Below are 19,987 nucleotides of genomic sequence, written 5' to 3'. Positions count from 1 at the left end.
CCCAGAGACTCGGAATCAGTCTTACATTTTTCGAATTTTTCCCTTTCTTCCTGGTTGGTGAATCTAAGCCTTTGTTTCCCCGAGTTCAGGGAGCCTCACTGATAGATGAGGGCTCCTTATTAGTCTCTGATTTGGGGCCTCCTTCCTCAGGTACTGTGGCCTGTCTGTCATTCACCCAGGTGAGGCTGATGCAGCAGCCAGGTTCTAGGGTTCCTGCTGCCTCTCTGGCCATCTGTGTCTTCCTCCAAGGCTCCAGTTTAGGTCTCTCTCACAGAGAGGCCTCCCTTGTGATAGTAGATAGTAATGGATCTACCCAGATTTAAAAATCAAACTACTTGTCTGGTCTGCCCATCACGGACAGGTTTGGAATGTGAGAATACTGGAAGTGAACTGACTGGCTGGTGGCCGCAGCTCTTAGCCCAGGCCACGGCCAGCAGGAGAGAACAGGGAACCACCCAGCAGTGAAGCTCCCCTCCAGCCAAGCGCCCTGACACTGTGATTAGAAGGCTCTAGTCTGTGCCATTCCAGAAACACAGCCTGGTCCTCAGAGAGCTCTCGGGGATACTTTCCCGGCTGGATTAGTACCTTTGGAGGGCTTCTCCTTGATTATGTCCCTCTACCCCAAAAACCAGGGCAGTGCCCCGCCCCCAGCTGGTAAAGCCTGGTGCTACAAGATGGATCAGCCCTCATTAGCATGTTGGCAAGTGAGCAGTGTCAAAGCACCCGGCCGTGAAAGCAGGGCACACGTCTCGGGTTGGAGACTTGGCCCTGTGCAGACCCTCTAACTGGACTCACTCGGCTTAGGGAGTCCTCCGGAGCGAGGTGCAGCCCCATGACATTAATCTCTCCTACCTTCGGGGCTGGTTCCTTTGCCTCAGCCAGTGCTGGAACAGGAAGCTGAACCCCCAAGTGCTCCACAAGGGTGGGCATTTATCCCGCCCCCAACATGGTAAGGGGAGAGGATCGGTCCATGCCTCGCACAGGGGGAGAATCATTGCCTGTCGTACTGATGAAGGCTAGCATCTATTAAGCACTTGCTATGTACTCAGTAAGCATTTTAAGTGTTTTCTCTTCTTTCTCTCCACCATGAGAGGTGTACACCACTGTCGCTGCCCTTTAACTCTCACAGTAATCCGTGAAATCCCTCGTATTTGTCATACACCTTCAAGTGAGGACATGGAGGCTTACGGGGGTTCAATGACATGTTTAAGGACACACGAGTGAGCACAGGCCTCCAGGCCCAGATTCCGACTCATTCATTCCCCTCCCGAGAGACAACCTTGCAAAATGTAGCATGGCAGCGTGGTGCTGTGGAATTTCAGCTGAAGTCCTGTGGGAAGCAGCGGGGGGAGGGGGAGGGGATGCTGACCCGCCTCTGTGTCCTAAGGCCTGGTGATCCACGGGGCTTTGGTCCATGTTTGCATATACTTGCATGTCGGGCACATCTCCCAGGTACCAGCACTGAGAGCTGTCTTCATCATCCCCACTTGTCTGGGTCGCTGAGCACTGTGGGCCGTTCCTGTCCTCCTTGCAGGGCTCTAGACCCTTTACCTCGCCGGCATCAGGGAGCAAACTGAGGCCCCACAGGCCTCAGACCCCTCACAAATGAACTAACAGTTTCCTCAGGCGAAGCAGATGGGCTTTTACCGCCTGGGCCCGGCCATCTGGCCCAGGTCAGTGAGCCTTCTGGGGAAAACATGGAAGAGCAGTCTACATGGCAATTAATTCCTGACACGCTCTCCAGCCTGCCCAGGAGGTGTGTGCCATGCGTCAGCAGCCAGGCGTCAGCAGTGCCGCTTCACATCACCTGGCCAGGGTGACAAAGCTGTCCTGCTAAAGCCAGAGCGGTTCCTGGTGGCTTCCTCCTGCTGGTCTAGGTTGCAGCTAACAGGCAGGATGCAAACGACTTCTTCATTGGGAGGTCTGGAGACACATCCGCTATGAACCCCAGCTATGCTAGAGACGGAATAGACCAGGAGGCCCCTGGGAAGTTACTGTGCATTGCTTTTTCCTTCTCTGCAAAGTGAGATTAATTCTTCTCCCTACTTTATAAGAGTGTCTGGGAAGAGTCAGGTGGTCAGGTGTTGGCCTAGAAAGCATGAGGACCCGAGTTTGATCTCCCAGAACCCACATTAAACAAGCAAGCAAGCTGGGCATGGTGATGAGCACTTGTGACCCCAGAATTGGGGAGACAGGAACAGGCGGATCCCTGGAACTTGATGCAGCCACCTTGGTCTATTTGGCAAGTTCCCAGCCAGCAAGAGTCCCTGTCTCATAAAGCAAGATGGCGACACTGGAGGTTGTCCTCAGATCTCCACACGCGCGCGCACAAACACCTTCATATACATGCGCCCCTGTACACAAACACACCCAAGGCAGTGGGACTTGAAGGGAATTAAGGGTTTAAAAAGGGGCACTCCGTTAATACGAGCAGCTGTGGATGCCGGCTGTGGAGCTGGGTGCCGCCCCTGCCAGCCTCAGTTTCTTCACGTATGTGATACGGCCATATAAAATATAAAATATTTCTGACTTCTTGAATCTGCCTTCTAGCACCATATGGAATAAACCAAACCTTCCTTTACTATCTGATAAGTAAAGTACAATTTATGAAAATTGCCTGGGTTAAGAGTTAGTAAGGGCATGGTGGCACATGCCTATAATCCCAGCTCTTAGGGAGGCAGACAGCTCGAGGCCAGCCTGGTTTACAAAGCAAGTGTAGGACAGTAAGGCTACACAGAGAAAACCTGTCTCAAAAAAAAAGTAAGGATATAGTCCGTTTTTGTTTTTCCTATCATAGTAATAAATTATTCAGACAAAAGCAGCTTATGGAAGAAAAGATTTATATTGGCTCACAGCCTGCCATAGTGGGGAGGTCACAGCAGGAGCTGGTCACATCCTCTCCTCAGGAAGCAGAAGGAAAGACCGCATGCTGCTGCTGGCCTCACTCTCTCCTTTTCATGCAGTTCAGGATCCCAGCCCAGGGCACTGTCCCACCCACGGTGGGCAGATCTTCCCCCCACTTCACTCGATCCGGATAACTGTGTGCCCTGTGTGTGCTCAGAGGCACACCCTTCAGCTGTTGTCTAGATTCTGTCAGGCTGACAGTTAACATTAACCGGCACAGATGTGGCCTGGGTTATAGCTGAGGTCCAGGAGTGGAGGAGCTGGGAGGAGAGGGCAGAGCTGGATCCTGGTCTTGGGACTGTGGGCCGGGCTAGTCTGAGGTGGGACGGGCTCGGCCTTTGCTGACCACGGCTTCCATCTCTTGTCTGCTCCTCAGCTATGCTGTGACAGTGCAGGAGTCTTACGCACACCCCTTTGACCAGATCTACTACACACGATGTGCAGACATCCTCAACTGGTTCAAGTGCACCCGGCACCGGTAAGCGCCCCAGGCCTGGGTGGAGGATGGGTGGCCCCGGGGGGCAGATGCTGGGCGCACTGCCCATGCTGCGTGCCCCGAGCTCTCCAATGTTGGTGCGCTGAGACTCTTAGACGCATTGTTCTGGCTGGAAGTGGCAGGCTCCATGACCTGTTGGCAGGAAACCCTCAACCTGCCACAGGGAAAGCTGATGGATATGCACCACAGCTTCCTCACCAAGAGGGAAGGGCACAGCTCTGGGGCATTTCTGGTCTCTGCCTCATTGATCCTCGTGGATAGAGCCCCAGTCGGGCGAAGTTGCCCCCACCTCATCGTACGTAGCACAGCCCTGTTAGACCTGCCTGCCTGTGGCCCTAACCAGGGGCAGAGGCAGCAGCTGGCACCTGTCTTGCCCCGAACCCTGCTCTTCCAGAGCCAGTACTGTCTCTGTTCTGGTGGGTCTCAGGAAGGGCTATACAGCCTTCCCTTACCCGGGGGCCGGGTGAGTGAGAGGCTGCTTGTTAAAATAGGCTGTGTTCCTGGAACATGGATGATTTTGCTAAATTATTGGGTCTCCATGGAACTCCATGGGGCTTCGCTGATGACCCAGAGTGTGCGTGCTGACAGCGGCACCAGCAGTCTGCGGGGTATAGAAGCTTGGTCCAGCATCCTCCCCATTGCAGCCTCCCCCCAGACTCTACCTGCCCTGCTTCCAACTCTGGAAGAACACAAGGCTGGAGGACCCGGAAGCAGTGGTGGCCTCGCTTCCATGAGGAGCATCGTGAGGGGTTCCTCCTCATCTGAAGGCTTGGGAGTCATCTCGTGCGGCAGGGAGAATGGTTCAATGACTTCTGTGTCAAGTCTGAATCTTTCTTTATCTGAGAGCTAAACACACACGCACACGCACACGCACACACACACACACACACACACGCCCTTCCCTACCAGGGACTGCCTTCCTGTGGGGCAGGGGGAGTAGCTTACCCATTACAGGCTTTTGACAAAGTAGAATGACCTTAGCTTAATGCATTCCCAAATATCACAGATTTCCCGTGAGGTTCTCATTGTCGTTTGTCATGAGGTGAGAATTTTAAAGATTTGGGAGGGTTGTCCAGGCTGCAGCTGAAGAAATGGCCTCCCAACCAGGCCTGGGCTTCCGTGTGAAGCAGGCTGAAAGGATCCCAACCCTGCGTTCTCCACAGAGGAGGAGAGAGGGGCAGCCCCCAGGTGTGGAGGGGAGGTGGAAGGAGCTCTGGCTCCAGGGCTTGGCCGCTTCACTGACTGAGGGGTTTTCCTATCAATGCCCCATAGCAATCCCTCCCAGGGACTCAGTCCACACACCAGTCCCTCCTACTCTCTTAGAAATGCCCTGAAAAGCCAGAAAGCCACCAGAGAGAACTGGCACCCGGCATTAGGCCTGGGCCTGGTGGCTTTGCAATGTGAGTGAACTGGGTTTGAATCCTGCTTCCAGCAGTCCTATTCTCAGGATAATGTATTTTTTATTAGCCTTTATGAATTGTACAAAATAACAGGTCGCATTATGACATTTTCATATAGGAGTATAATCTTCCTTGATCATATTGCCCTCCCCATTTCCCTTTCTTGTCTGACCCTGACATTTATTAGCTGTGTGACCGAAAGCAAGTCATTAACCTATCTGAGTATCAGTTTCTCATCCATAAGATAATGGGTGGTGGGTAGGGAGAGAACATAAAATAAGAATGAATGCTCTAAAAGACAAATGAAAGAAATGGGATTAATGGAGCGTGGTGCTGGGGGGTGACTCAGGAGGCTGCTGGGAGAACCTCACCCGTGAATCTCTGGCCCAGACCCAAGTCTCAACAATTCAGTCTCCATAAGGACTAGAACCCAGGTCTCTCTCTGGCTTTCAGTGCCCAGTGGGACTCCAGCTCCTGCCTTTGCAGCCTGAGGGCAGGATTAGAGCCTCCCAGGGAACAACTCACCCCTTCAGGAGGCCTGAGGAAGGCCATGTGGACTACCACCATCAGACCCTCCTACTCAAGAGGCTGACACTGGGCACCGGAGCTGTCAGAATCCCATTCCTGCCCAGGCTCCTAGGAGTTCCCTGAGTCCAGGACCTGGTGTTTTTAAGGAGCCTAGGGGAAGCCAACCCTGTGGCCCTCCACAATGTCACCCCGGCAGCTTTCTCAGCAGCCCTGGGCCTGGCAGAGATTGGGAAGTCAGCAGGTTTCTCCAGCACCGCTTGGGTAATGCATTCTGCAGCACAGAGGCCCACATCCCACCATCGATTTTTCTTTATTGCGTTCTTTCATATTCGAAGCTGCCATGCATTTTAAAGTAATTATTGAATGGCATCCTCGATAGAGCTTAACACAAATATCACTCTAAACGGGACGGATTGATTTTCGGTCCTTTCAAGTGGCTCTCTCCCTCATGCCTAGGATCAGCTATAAGACGGCGTATAGGCGTGGCCTCCGCACCATGTACCGCCGGAGGTCCCAGTGCTGCCCTGGCTACTACGAGAACGGAGACTTCTGCATTCGTAAGTAGAGGCCTTTGTGGAGATGGGGGGGGGGGGAATGGGGCTTCAGCCCACCGTGAGGCTTTCTAAGACCTTGCGTGGTGCCAGTGCTTAGAGGCAACTCTGGGCTTGGTGCAAAAAATTAGTGGGGCTTGGCTTCAAATCAACCCACCCTCCACGATTATCAGGGCAGATGGACGCAGACAGCTCTAGGTACTAGAGGGGGTGGGAAAGAAGTGGACCCTTCTGGAATGGACCCTGTGCAGGGTCAAGAAGAAGGAGTTCTGAGTGTCTGGAGCAGGGCTAAGCTAAGCTGTCTCGATGCTCAGAACTTTGCTGGAGGGATGGAGATGAAAAATAAAAGGGTAGATGGTTGGATGGAAGGAGGGAAGCAGAAGAGGGAAGAAGGCAGGAAGACTACATGTCTGGATGGTCAGACTATAGCTCCTCTGAGGACAGTGGCCTGGGTCAGTCAGATCACGAGGAACAGTTCCAGGAGGTAGAGGGACAGCCACAGAGAGGGCTCCGTGAAAGGTGAACTTTGCTTTTTCCTCATCTGATTGCAGCTGCTCAGAGGAGAGGAGGAATAGTGTACAGCAGGGAAGCAACAGTTGCTGGTAGTCACGGGTTCCCGGGTAGGGGACACCCAGAAATGAGGGTCTGGCCCCAGCTTGCTGGCCATGTGGTTCTGGGCAAGCTTCTTCACTTTCCTGAGATTATGCCAATGGGGGTCTCTTAGAGCCACATAGGACTCTCCAGGAGGATATTTGGCTATTTTCTCAACTGTAGGGGTTCATGAAAACTGGGAAGCCCCCTTAACATGACAGTAAGGGAGCCTATTCACAAAGGGCCTGCCCTCCACCCAAAGAGTGATGAATCTTGTTAGCATTCTCCTGCTCCAGATGGAGTCGGGAATGATGCGATGGTTCCTGACCTGGGGTTATATTGTGCTAGAGAGGCTCAATTCTATCGCCCTACAGGAGGAGGGGAAGATGCTCCACAAGTCAGATTAATAGTGATGGTGCCCCAGGAAAACTACAGAGAAAGGCACAGGCACTGATCTCTGAGGCTTTTCCTAGTTACAGGGCTGAGGGCCGGGCTAGGAGTAAGGCCTTGGCTGCCTCTCCACCTTGGATGGGGTGCTCTGTGGTGTGCTGGTGGAGGTTAGATCCACCGCATCTGACTGCACAGGGCGCAGGCCTGGACAGGGCGATGTGTCGGCAATGCTGCAGAAAAGGCCTGGGTTGAGTTTTACTCTGCCACATCCGGCTTCTTCCTTTGTTGTCATGGAGTCCAGCATCCAAGATGAGCTGGCACTATTCTAACCACGTCCCGGTCATTGCCAAACAGCAGCCCTGTGGGATAGGTAGCATTGCTTCTTTCATTTTGCAGATAGAGAAACTGAGTCACAGAGAATGTAAGTAATTTGTTTAAGGTCACACAATCAGGAAGTGGCAGGACGAGGGCTTGAGTCTAGGCTGTGTGGCTCCAGGGGCTGTGCACTCCAGCAGGTTAGACAAATCTACTCTTGCTTCATGAGCCCATGGGAGATTTTTTTCTTTTCTTTACCTCGGTTCCCAAACCTGTAAAATGGAGCCAGCATCAGCTGCATCCCTAGACACAGAGGAAGGCCTTTGCAAATGTTGGCTCCCTTCTCTGGGGCTTCAGCTCTCTTTGTTGTTCAGTCATGGTTTTGACGTTAATTGCTCAAAGGGGTTCATAAACATTTCCCTGGGAATATACACTGTGCATATTAGGGTTCGCTAGAGGAGCAGAACTAACGGGATGAGTGTATGTTAAGAGAGGACTTGTTAGATTGTGTTGCACAGTATTAGTCCAAGTAGTTTGACAATGGCCACCTCACACCCGAGAGGAAGAAAACCCAGCAGTTGCTCAGACCACGAGGCTGGCTGTCTCAGCACTTTCAGTCCCGTGCCGAAGGCCTGGAGGATTCCTGAGGAGCCGCTGTTCCCCGGTCCATGTTAGCAGCTCAGGGAAGCTGCTTCTATCAGCAAAGGAGTCAGCTGTGGCTGTAACAGGGGAGGTGAGCTCACCCTCGAGAGTGAGGGCCAAGCCAAGCATCAGAGCAATGCTTTCCTTCTGTGTGTGTCACACACACACACACACACACACACACACACACACACACGTGCATCCAGATTTCCTCCTTCTATAAGGGCCTAAGTCACGCTTGATTAGGCCATCCCTAAATGACCTCTATAAGACCTTAATCCCTTAGGAACTGAGGGTCAGGATAGGAATGGTGGAGGGACACGGTGGAGCCCATGGCCTTGCCAGCAGCTTCTTCCTGCCCGTGGAGATGGAAGGAGCGGGTGGCAGCCAGCCCTGCTCAGGCTTCCTCAACTGTCCAGGAGGCGCTGTAGACTCCAGGGTGGGAGAGCCTGTGAGAGGGGACGTGGCAGTGACGTGGTGCAAACTGGCCCTGCCTGACGGGCTCCAGGCAGGGAAGGGGCTATCTCTCTGATCCTGAACTAACCTTCTTAGAGCCTTGATTCTTACAGGCGGCAGAAGGATGGTGGCCCGGGAGAGAAAGCTTTGGTGGATTCTGCCACTAACTTGCTGTGCAGTCTCTGGCAAGTCCCTAGGCCTCTCTGAGTGCTCCTGTGTGTGGAGAGAGGAAGAGAAGACATAGTGACGGAGTGTCAGGAGAGCAGAAATCTCTGTGCAACTCTAGGAGGAATGGTTTTGCTCCCTTTGTTCCATTTCCTCTGCCCAGAGCGGCCGTCCTTGTCTGGAGTGTTGCTCCAGGGATGTTCACCCCTGCTTTCCCGGGTCACACCCTGTCCTCTCCTGTCGTCTGCAGACACAGCCAAGTGCACCTTTGGTTGCCAAGTATCAAAGATTTCACAAAGATCACAGGGCACAAGTGTCTTTCTTCCTCTACTTGAAAGAGTCTTCGTGTCTCTGCCTTTGTGGAGCTGCTTTTATGTCTCTGCTGAGCTAACTGTCACCTACACACACAGACAGAGACACACACTCACAGACACACACACATGCACACACATAGACATACAGACAAACACAGACACACACACAGACACACAGAGACATACACATACACACACACAAATACACACACAGACACAGACACACAGACAGACACAAACACACAGAGACACACAGACAGACACAGACACACACGGACACACACAGAGAGACACACAGACACACACACAGAGACATACAGACACACACACAGACACACACACACAGACACACAGGCACACAGGCACACACACACACACACACACACACACACACACACACCCTTACATGGCGGTCATGGGAAGCTCTGCTTTTTTACAATAGTGGCATCAGGCTGGATGTGCGGGTCTGTGCTGCAGTCATGTACAGCATTGAAGTCTCAGAGGCTTCAGAAGCAACATTTGGTTTCTTGTTCCTGTCTTCCATCCACCCGGGCGCTCTGAGCCAGAACCTCTCACTGGAATGTTGTGGATCCTGGGGCACAGGGAAGAGGGCCAGGGCTAGTGTTGAAGGTGGAGAGTGAGGTCATTTAATGAGCATTACCACAGCTCCTCAGAGTCTCCAGGGCTGCCTCAGTCCCTCAGTTCGTGTCCCCCGACTGTATTGTTGCGGCACCTGCTAACTGTGCTCTGCCCCAAGGTGGGCAGCTTGAAGGTGTCAGCACCACCTGGATGCCTTGATTCCTAGCACACTGTGTACTTGAACCTCTGACAAGGCCCCTGGTGCTGCTGCAGCCGCTCATGGGAAGCTCCTGTGGAGAGCTTCTGGGCGCCGTTCTGAGAAGGGCTGGGTTTCCTGTGCTCCTGCTCCAGCGTACACCTTCAGTGTGGTTGCCGAGAGGCCAGCAGGTGCCTCCCAGCCCAAAAAGCTGGAGGCCGCAGGGGTGGTCCAATTGGCCACTGTTGGTCCAGTCCCCTAGTGTCCCATTTCCTCTGCCTCATTTTTTCCGGGGGGAGAAGCTAGCTCCCCCGAATGTCCGGGCAGTGTCCTCTGATGCTCCCGGGGCCTCAAAGGCTAGCACTTTGCCTTCTGCTTTGTGCTTTTCACGGTGATTCACAAGCGGAAGAACTAAGCAGAAACTCCAGGCAGGGGTGTGGCCAACAGCAGGCAGGGCTGTATAGGACTGGAGGCTGGCCCCAACAGGGCCGAGCCGCCGCGGGAAGCAGCGGAGGGGGCTTGGGGACAGGGTGCATCACAGGGGCTCCGACTGCAATCTGGTGAGCCCGTAGTGCTAGAGCTGTGACTTGGGTGCTGTTGGTTTGTTACCGCGCTGCTAGCCTTTGCGTGTTCTTGGTGCCAGGGACTGAACCCAGTGCATGCCGAGTAAGGGCTCTGCCAGCGAGCAGCTCCGCCATTGCAGGTGAGGCTTGCGACAGTTACCACTTACATAGAGTACATAATGCTCAAAAAGCACCTTGCTTCTCGTCTGATGGCTCATTCTCCTGGTCCGCCAATCTCCTTTTTCTCTGAAGGATCTGGATATGAGGATGTGGGTGGCACCACCAGACCCATTTGTGTGGTGGTAGTGGTGGGGACTCAGGTCCTCCTGCACTCGTGTTGAGCTTTTTGCCCGGGTAGTCCATCTTCAAACTTCTCCAAGGCTCTTTAACAGTTCTCCCTGGGAGGTCTTAGCCCTTTTTCTTCTGGAAACCTGAGTCTGCCCTCGCCTGCACGGTGGCTTAGCAGTTGTGATGCTGAGTTTCAGTCCTTCCAAGGGTTGTAGTCACTCTGTTCTGGATTAATTGTAATGCTCTGAAATGAGTGTCGGTGTTTTGTGTTTTTTTGTTTTTGTTTTTGTTTTTGTTTTTTGTTTTAATGTTTAGTTTTGTCAGTGTGTGTGTGTATGTGTGTGTCTGTGTCTGTGTCTGTGTCTGTGTCAGGCCCTCATCCCTTGTCTCCAGCAGCTTGTCTCAAGTGAGAGTGAGTGCCTCAGATCCATTGTTTAGATCCGACAGCTAAGCTGACTAACCTGTCTGCTGAGCTCTGAACTTCAGCTGCTCATGGTTCATTCCTAGAGGTTTATTGAAGCTGTTTGAGAAAAACACTCTCATTTTTCTGCAGGGTCCTTTCTCATGACAATTTTCTTCCTGCGTTTATGGCTTTAGTTATTTTAAACATATTTATTTTATAGCTTTTTCTAGATAACTTCTGTCTTGAGCTTTTAGTTCTATTATTGTCAAATATTTAGAGTAACCATTCTCCTGTTTGCGATACCTACTGAGCGGCAGAGATGGTAAAATGTCTTCTCTTAGAGGGAGTCACTTTTTACATATCAAGTATGTGTGTGCATGTCTGCATACATGTTTGCAGGTATGTGCATAGTACATGTGTGTACATACGAGCATGTATCTGAGTGGAGATCGGAGGTCAATGTTGAGTCTTTTTCAGCCACTCTCCACCTTAGATTTAGAGACAGGGTCTCTCGCTGACTCTGGAGCTCATCCATTTGGCTAGACTGACCATGGCCAGTGGGCTCCGGGGCTCCTCCTGTCTCTAGCTCCCCAGGGGAGGAGTGTGTGTGTGTCTTATACCCGACTCTTACACGGCTTCTGGAGAGGTGGGCTCACATCCTCATCCTCGGGTCACCAGTGCTGCAGCAGCGGAGCCTTGGCCTCAGTTCTTGTCTGCCTGTTCTTCAGCCTCTTCTCCCCATGCCCTGGTTGTATAGGGACCCTGCCCATTGCTTTTACGTTTTCCCATGAGCACCTAATGCTTTTCACTGCCCTGAGACCACCCTCTGATCTCACAGCTTGGGCTGGGACTCCTGTGTGTAGCAAAGATGTAGGCTGCGGGTGTTTTGTTGTTGTTGCTTTTTGTTGCTTCATTTGTTTTTTCTCTCTCTTTCCTCTGTTTAATTGGTGTGAAATCCATGTACCAGGAAATCCATCATTTCAAAGCATACAGTGCTATGGCCTTGAGCACAGTGCGGTACAGATACCTTCCCTGGCTAGTCCCGGCACATTGTTAACCCTCCGGAAGGAGATTGTGCTTCCAGCACCTCCCCTGGCTCTTTTGCATGGGAAACTCTACCCCCTTGAGCCCCAGGACAGACTGCCTTGTTTTTTCCCCCAGGTTGGTAGGCAGCATCCCTGAGTGGAGCTGGAAGCTGCTGATGCCAACTCTGCCTCGTGTGGGCGTCAAATCCTTGGCTCCCAGCGTGGGCTGGAGGCGAGGAGGTGGGTGGGTTGGTGGCTGGGTCCGACGTTCTCTGCACTGACTTGGCGACAGTTCCTGACCTTCCGCTTTCTTTTATAAAGTCTCCTTGCTCCCAGACTTGGAATTTCCACTTCTGTCAGAGCTCAGCTGTATTTCAGCAAGTGATTTATTGTATTTTGAAGGAGCTTTAGTAGCGTGGTGGGCCTCTATCAGCCCTTGGCCCCTGCCGCGTGGGGCTGTGAATGGTGAAGTGGGGGCCTTGTACCTTCTAACTTCCCGAAGAATAATGGCCGCAGTGGGGTAAGGTTGTAGTTTACCCTCTATGTCACCCGCAGCCTAGTCTGTGGCATGCTTGGCCAAACTGCAGACGAATATCATTGTCCTACAGACGACAAACTGGAGTTCAAAGGGCCATTGGCAAGTACAAGTGTCCACATAAAAGATCAAGCAGGCGCAGCATTAAATCCAGCATTTTTCCATACCTAGTCAGGAAGGGTGGATGGATAGAAGACAGAGGTGGGGCTTGACTGGAACGGTAGGCAAGGAGGTAACACGGAGGGGGTTCAAGTCCACAGTGGGACGATCTTTAAACATGTGTGTGAGTGAGGGCTGGGCAGATGACTCAGTGGGTAAGAGGGTTTGTGTGCAAGCATGAGGACCTGAGTTCAAATCCCCAGCACCCACCTAAGGAGCCAGGGATTGTTATGCCTGTGTGTACCCCCAGTGCTGAGGAGATGGTAAAGACAAAAGGATTGCTGAGGGTTGCCGGCCACCAGCCTAGCTCCAGGTTCTGAGAGACTGAATTTATTCAAGGGAATACGGAACAATTCCCTTGAATTGATGAAGGTCATGGAGCCAGATACTTGACAGTCTCTTCTGGTCTCTGGATGTACACACCTGCACACATACATACCTGCATACATACATACCACACGTATGTATCACCACTCATGCATAAATAAATATATAAATATATTTCTAAAAATTTATCGAGGTGGGTTCCAATGGATACCAGGGTAGGTAGCAGAGCTGGCGGCGTCAGGTGTGTGTGTGTGTGTGTGTGTGTGCACACGCAGAGCGTAAGGGGCCTGTTTGAAACTCAGTCTTGCCACGTAGCTGCTGGGTAAAGCACTCTGATGCTCTCTGGGGCTCCTTGGGGAGTTTGCCCGCTGCTGGCACCAGGAGCAGTGCTGATGTCACCTTCTTGGGTCACCACACCTGGTGCTGAGCTTTGCTGCCTAGAGCCGCATCCATCCATCTTCCTGTGTGCCCATCCATCTCGTTGTCACCTCCTTCTCCATCTCGTAGGTGCTGCTACATCCTGGGACGTGGGGTAGGGGGAGAGATTCCTTCACGGGATAAGAAGTGCAGTTTCGGGGGACTGGCTGCGATGTCACAAGGCTGGTGGTGGGGAAGGAGGCTTCCTAGCTGCCACATGAGGTCCCCAGTGATCTGAGGTGGCCGACCCACCATAGTGGTCTTCCGCCTGTGAGCTGTGAAAGTGGGAAGCAGAAAGCTGAGTGGCTGAGTTCCCGTTGATGGAGAAACACCTAAGGACAGATACATAAGCTGTGAAATCAGCTCATTCCAAAGACGTGTTAAAACTACCAAAGATGTATTCTTGAACCCTTGTTAGTGCTTGTCAGGTCTTAGTCAATCACTGAACGAGTAAACGAGTGTGCGGTTCCCACAGTGCCCACTGGTCACTCTTGGTTCTCCTGGTCTGAGCAACCTGGTGAGATTCTGCTCTGGCCACTAACTGCTTAGAAGCCACGAGGCAGTTGATGTCATGAGCTTGTTATTTACCCTGACCCCCTTCTTCCGGCCTCATGGCTTCTGGGCCCCTCTGCCATTCTTACCCCACTATCTCTGACGCTGCCCTGTTTGTATGTCTGTCCATCTAGCTCAGGAGCTAGTTCCCAAGGGATCAAGTCTCCTGCATGGCTTGTCCCCAGGGAGGGCGTCTGGTACCGGTGAGAGTTGAATGAGTGCATAATGAAACAGATCACTACAAATGCTGAGGCTGTCTTACAGAGACATCTAGGAGCCTGGGAAGGCAGGTCCAGGAGCCTGGCAAGGGAGGTCCAGGTAACTCAGACCTCTTGGCAAGATCGTTTTGACACCCGTCCGAAGAGAGATCAGAGCTGAGCAGTGGTTCAGAGTTTTAGAGCTGTGTTTCTGGATCTCACCAAGAGCCCCTGCTCTTGCACACAGGTGGCCCTGGTACTCCTGTTCCCCCGCCCCGTGGGCTCGTCCAGGAATCCAGGCCTGTGCCTCCCTCCCTTACTTGGCCTGGCCCGCTCTTCTGCTGAGGTGTCCTGTCAGGTATAGGCTCTCTGCCCCTCATCTGTTTCTATTTCTCTACAGCGCACTACCTGGCTTAGAATATAGACGTGCATTTCTCTTTCTGTCTCAGCCTCAGTAGGGGTGGGAGCTTTCATTTCTAGCAGCTAATACTCTTAACCCTGACATGGGGTCTGTGAGAAAGAAAATGGCCAAGACTCTGTGAATGAAAGAACGAATACGTAAGCTTCTGCAGGCAGGGACGTGCCTTAAAATATGCCCTTGGGGCCGTTGGTACAGCTCTGGTGCTGAGTGCTTGCCTAGTATGCATGAAGCCCTGAGTTTGAACCCAAGAAGCACATAAACTGAGCATGGTGGCACAGGTCTGTAGGCCCAGCGCTTCAGGGAGTAGAGGCAGGAGGATCAGAAACTCAAGGTCATCTTCAGCTATGTAACAGGGATGAGGCTAGCCTGGGGTACGTGAGATCCTACAGAAACGAACAAACAATAAAGCTGTGAGCTTAACATATGTTTCATAGTCTACAGGCTGGCAAAATGCCAGACATGGACAGCTCCCAGCACCCCAAGTAGCCAGCCAGTGCCCAGCCGTGCTTACCCGGCCTCCTTTGGTTTCCGACATCCCTGAACAAACCCTGGGCTACCCACCAAGTGCAGATCAGAGTCCTCTGCTCAGAAGCCGGTGCCCTATAGCTCGCTCCCCGGGGTCCCACTGTTCACTGCCGTCCCCTTATCCCACCGGGAAGCTGAGGTACTCACTGTCCCTTGTTCCCTGCCTCTGCAGGCTGCATACTCGGCAGATGGGAAGAGGAAACTCTTTGCTGGATGGCTTGCCAAGTGCTTCCCTCCCTCCGGGGCTTAGGACAGTGGCCATTAGCAGAGTTTTGCAGTCGATGGACACCTTGGTCCCTAAATCTCCTCTAATGCTTGCTTTTTGATTAAGGGAAGCTGAGTGGCTTCAGGAGGGTTGACAGCAACAGCTCAGAGCCTCCCCCTGCCTCCTGATGGCACTTCAGTGTTTTTGAAGACCTGCCTCTGAAGGGTCCTGATCAGCTGCATGATGGGGGGTGTGAGGGGGCTGGCTGGGAGAGCCAGACACCCTGTTACCATGCTGGCCACTGGCAGCTGAGGAAAGCCCAAGAGGGAGGTCCCTTGTTGCAGCACCTGTGCCACTGTGCCCACCTTGTCTGCGCCTGTGAGTAAAGGTGAAAATATGTAGCTTCAGGCTTGGCAGTCTCACCAGTAAGTTAGAGGGACTAGAGTCTGGGAAGTACCCTGGACTGAGGGGTGGGCAACCCCATAATTGCTGGATTATGAGGAGAGGGTAGCAACCGACTTTTACCAGAGTGAAGGTTTTGTTTCATTTTATTTCATGGATGTTTCCCTGCATGTATACCTGTGCACCGTATGTGTGCCTGGCCTCTGTGGATGCCATAAGAAGGAATCAGATTACCTGGCCTGAGGCTACGGACCATGGAGGGTCACCGTGTGCGTGCTGGGAACTGGGCCAGGATCCCCCAAAAGTGCAGTAAATTCTCCCAACTGCTGACCCACCTCTCTGGCCCCAGGAAAACGGGAAGTCTTAAGATTTTAACAACCAACACCCTCTTCTGCATTGCAAGCCTTAGCCCGAACCTGAGTCCCTGGAATGCTTTGGAGATGCCTTGACTGCTGAGTCTGGCTATGCGGGCATGGGAGGAGGGTCTGCAGGCACACTGCTTCCTACTGCCGGTGTGACTCTGGGTAAGTCTGCTAACTTCTGGGCCTCCACTTACTTAGCCGTAAAGCCAGGCACCAGTGGTCCTTTCCTGGTGGTGATGGTGTGTGAGGCTTGAAGAGGGTATGTGGGCACTCATGGCATGTGGGTACTCATGGGGCCTGGCAAGTGCTACTCATGGGATATGCTGAGGATGGGCTCCAGAGTGATTCTTCATTATCACAGACACACATATGTTCATAGGTACCCGGGTTCCCAGGACACAGGCATGGGTGTGTTCTGCACATTACCTGGTGTGTGTGTGGAGGGTGTGTCTGCCCATGGGAAGGCCTGCTATAGCCCCCACTGGAGTGCTACCTGCACCCTTGTGCGTTCTGAGCCCGTGTTTACTGCTCCCAAGATTGTGCTGGGAGTCACCTTCCCAATTGTCTTTTCCCACTCTGTTTTCTCCTTCCCTTTTGCAAGCAGCCGTTGGCACTTCTAATCACCAGCAAGGGAGCCAGAATGACTTCCTTTGCCCCTGCTGGTGAGGGCAGAGAAGCCAGAGACCCTTTCCATCTCATTTCCAGGATGGAGGTAGCATTGGTTCCAACGGTGAACGTCTCCTCTGTCCCCTGGTCAGACCAAGAACTCTCCCTCTGGCCACCTTTCACTGTGTTCATCTGGAAAGAGGGTGCTGCCTAGATGTGGGAGCAATATGGCCCCAACTTCAAGTCAGCCTTAGTGTTGATGGCTCAGTTGGTAAAGTGTTTTCCACGCAAGCGTGAGGACCTAAGTGCAAATCCCCAGCACTCAAGTTTAAAAAACAAGAAATCGCAGTGTGGCCAGGTGCACCTGTAATTTTAGCAGTGAGCAGACTGCTGGGGCCTTGCAGGCCAGCCCATCTAGCTGGAGCAGTAAGCTCCGGGGTCAGGGCATGGTGGTGCACACCTTTAATCCCGAAACATGGGAGGCAGAGGCAGGTGAATCTCTGTGGGTCTGAGGCCATTGTGGTCTACAAAGTGAGTCCAGGACAGGGCAACACAGAGAAACCTTGTCTCGAAAAACAAACAAAGAAGACCTGGTCTCAAAAACTAAGGAGGGACCAGTGAGATTGCTCAGCAGGTAAAGCTGCCAAGCTTGATGACCTCAGTTCTATCCCTAGGACTTATATAGTGGAAGGAGTGCGCTGACCTCTACCCAAGCAGCTTTAATTTCCATACTCCCAACATACACAAAATTTTAAAACATAATTTAAAACCTTTTTAAAAAGTGGAGAGCAATTGGGGAAGATGCCTACTCCGGCCTCCACAAGATGCATGGCACAGGGACACAGGCACGGTGGGGGGGGGGAGGTTGCCTCCTCTCGTTGACATGGCCAGGTGGAGGGCCTTGGGCCTTGGTCTCTGTTTATTCTCAAACTCCAATCCACCAAACAAACTGCAGAGGCCTGATAGTAAATCAGTAGGCGCGTGATTTACAGGGTTCTGTTTGTTTGCTCAGCTAAGCTTTTGGCAAGGTAAACGCAGAAGCTGCAGAAACCTCTTTGAAGCAGCCACGGGGCTCAAACGCCCTTCAGTCCTCCATAAAGGATGCACAAAATTATATGGACTTGATTAGTATCTTTCTTACATAAAACCACTTCAATGCCTGCTTTGGGCTTGAGAATAAAGTCACTGGTGGAACCTTTTGTTGCCCTGGCCCACGGGCACCTGGTAATTGAAGATTTCCCTTTAAAAGTGTGTCAGATGGAAAGAGCTTCTAATTTACTAAGTGGAGGAGCCTTTGTTAGGGAGGCGCGCGCTTTGTTCTGCCTGTCCCTTTTAATCTTGTTTCAGCACAATGGACTTCCAGAGAGCACTTGGAGTGGATGGAGGATGGATGAGGATGCTGGATGGGGCTGACGGTGGGGAGCAAGCCAGGGCAGGGCCAGGGCAGGGCCAGGGCAGGGCCAGGGCTGGGCTTCTCTTTGGCCTGCTGGCAGCTCTTTCCTGTCGGGACTCCCTTTTCTCTAGACTCCAAAACTGTGGCAGGTGTGAAGGCCCTGGGGCAAACTCCATTAATTTTGTGGAAGAGCTCCCCCCCCCATTTAGTTCTAATAAGAGCATTGCTCCTCCCTTAAAACCACATAGCACCTGTACCTGCAAGCCCAGAAGCCAGACCTGGGTTTCAGCTATATTCCCTGTTGGTTCCCAGGTTCAAATCCCATCTGTTCTAACATGAATGCCATCTGATGTTTTGGCAGGGTGGTTTTGGTCAAAGGGACACCCACAGATCTCACCAAGTGGCATTTGTCTCCCCTTAGCTGACTTTGGACTCCTAGGACAAGGAAGGGACTGTTGTCTCCCAAGCTGCCCCGTTGGGTTGGAGGAGGCATCCGTTGTGAGCCTGACCCGGCTGATGGGTAGAACCCTCAACGTGGCCTTGGCATACTCCTGATGCGCAGATTCAGGGTTCTGTCTCTTTGAGGCTTTGCTCTTGTGTAATATCAAAAGAACTTTTTGCTCACAAGGTCTCTTACATGTGAGTTAAAAGCATGGTGGCTGTAGAAGGAAGGGTCTTCCTATGTTGGAGTCAGTGGGCCGAGTTAGCAGAGGAGCCAAGATCACTAGACAGTTGAGAATGGAAAGTGTCCTTGCGGTGCTCAAGGGGATAACTCAGAGCAGGAGCCTAGGAGAGACGCAGTGATGACGAAGATTGGCAAATGGTGTGGCACTCCTTGGAAAAGCCACGGGGCTTGTTTGCATATGGCAGGCGTGCACAGTCGGGGTCTGTGGCCACAGCATCCTGGGCCTCACCAGGGCCAGTCACTGCTTGCTGCATCCGGAAGGGCTGGTTCTGGCCTTCATGACTCACAAAAGCTGCTCTGTTTCTGGAGGGCTGGGCAGAGAGCCTGGCGGTGATGTGGACCTGCATGGCTCCTTCCAAGGCAGGGAAGCTTGACTGTGTTTCTATATGTCGCTAAGTTGAGGGGAAGAGCCCAGGCGATGAGTTTGTATGCTGTTTTGTCTCCACAAATCCTGAAGCAAGGAAGGAGCTCTCATGCTTGTCTTGGGCTTCCACGTGTGGACATGGAACTGGGAGGGTAACATGCTTGTTTAGCACACAGCGGACCCTGGGGTCAATCTTTAGCATGGCATAGACTGAACGCAGTAGCTCACGCCTGCAAGCTCAATGCTTAGGAGGTGGGGGCAAGAAGATCTGAAATTCAAAGTGATCTTTAGCAACATAGTGAGTTTGGGGCTAGCCTGGGCTACGTGAGATCTTGTCTCAAACAATAACAAAATGTGTATGCTGAACCATTAACATCCACACAGAAGACGTAAAACGTCCTCAGAGGAGCAAGTGACCTGTCTGAGGATCCACACTGGAAGCAGCCATGCACATCACTGCCTGAAAAGCCAGGCCTGGTCCTCAGGTGAAGGAGCGTCCCGCTGTGCTTGCTGCAGGCCCCTCGTCAGCGCTGCTCATGTTCTGCATGGTGCAGAACTACCACGGCTCAGTTCTCACTGCGGCCGGGTAAGGGCCTGCCTGGGCGTCCTGACTTGTAACTGCTCTGTGCCTGGGTTTTCTTAGCTGTGTGAGGATCTGGGGTACCCCCATCTAGTCAGACTTGCAAGACAAGGTTAGGGAAAATGGTGGTGGTGCTTTGGTGAGGGGGGGATCCTATCTACTGTCACCCATCGTTAGGCTGTGGCAAACAACATGAAAGTTTCGATGTGGGAAGATGTAGGGTTGCAGGGTGGGGCCACAGCCTCAGAAAAGCCTGTCACCAGGCTTCTGGGGTTTGGCCTGCAGGTGTCTTGGAGAGAAATGATGATCCCGATTCCAGAGCAGGGATTTGGGGACCCCACCTACGTGGGAAAGATGCCCTGACTCTCTGCCGAGGAGGAGTCCATGAGTCTTGGGTGCAGCTGGTCTTGGCTGTAACAGTTAATCATTTTTACAACTCAAAGGATGTAAA

The 19,987-nt window shown here is 52.5% G+C and overlaps 1 protein-coding gene across 21 annotated transcripts in view; it reads left to right on the top strand.

Moving 5' to 3' along the window:
* The window catches only part of Megf11 (multiple EGF like domains 11), a 314,659-nt gene that overhangs the window by 107,232 nt on the left and 187,440 nt on the right, over positions 1-19,987 (top strand). For all 21 annotated transcript variants that reach the window (XR_009592252.1, XR_009592253.1, XM_060384901.1 and 18 more), the window contains exons 3-4: positions 3,281-3,382; positions 5,785-5,885. Coding sequence is in view for 19 of the 21 variants with exons in the window: in XM_060384901.1 (XP_060240884.1) it covers positions 3,281-3,382; positions 5,785-5,885 (203 nt within the window). In the remaining 2 variants the exon portion in view is untranslated. The remainder of the gene's footprint in view (positions 1-3,280; positions 3,383-5,784; positions 5,886-19,987) is intronic.

This window comes from Meriones unguiculatus, chromosome 6 (assembly GCF_030254825.1).
Source record: "Meriones unguiculatus strain TT.TT164.6M chromosome 6, Bangor_MerUng_6.1, whole genome shotgun sequence".
NCBI classification, from domain to species: domain Eukaryota; kingdom Metazoa; phylum Chordata; class Mammalia; order Rodentia; family Muridae; genus Meriones; species Meriones unguiculatus.
Note: the sequence above shows the minus strand (reverse complement) of the source record. Positions and strands in the feature narration are given on the sequence as shown.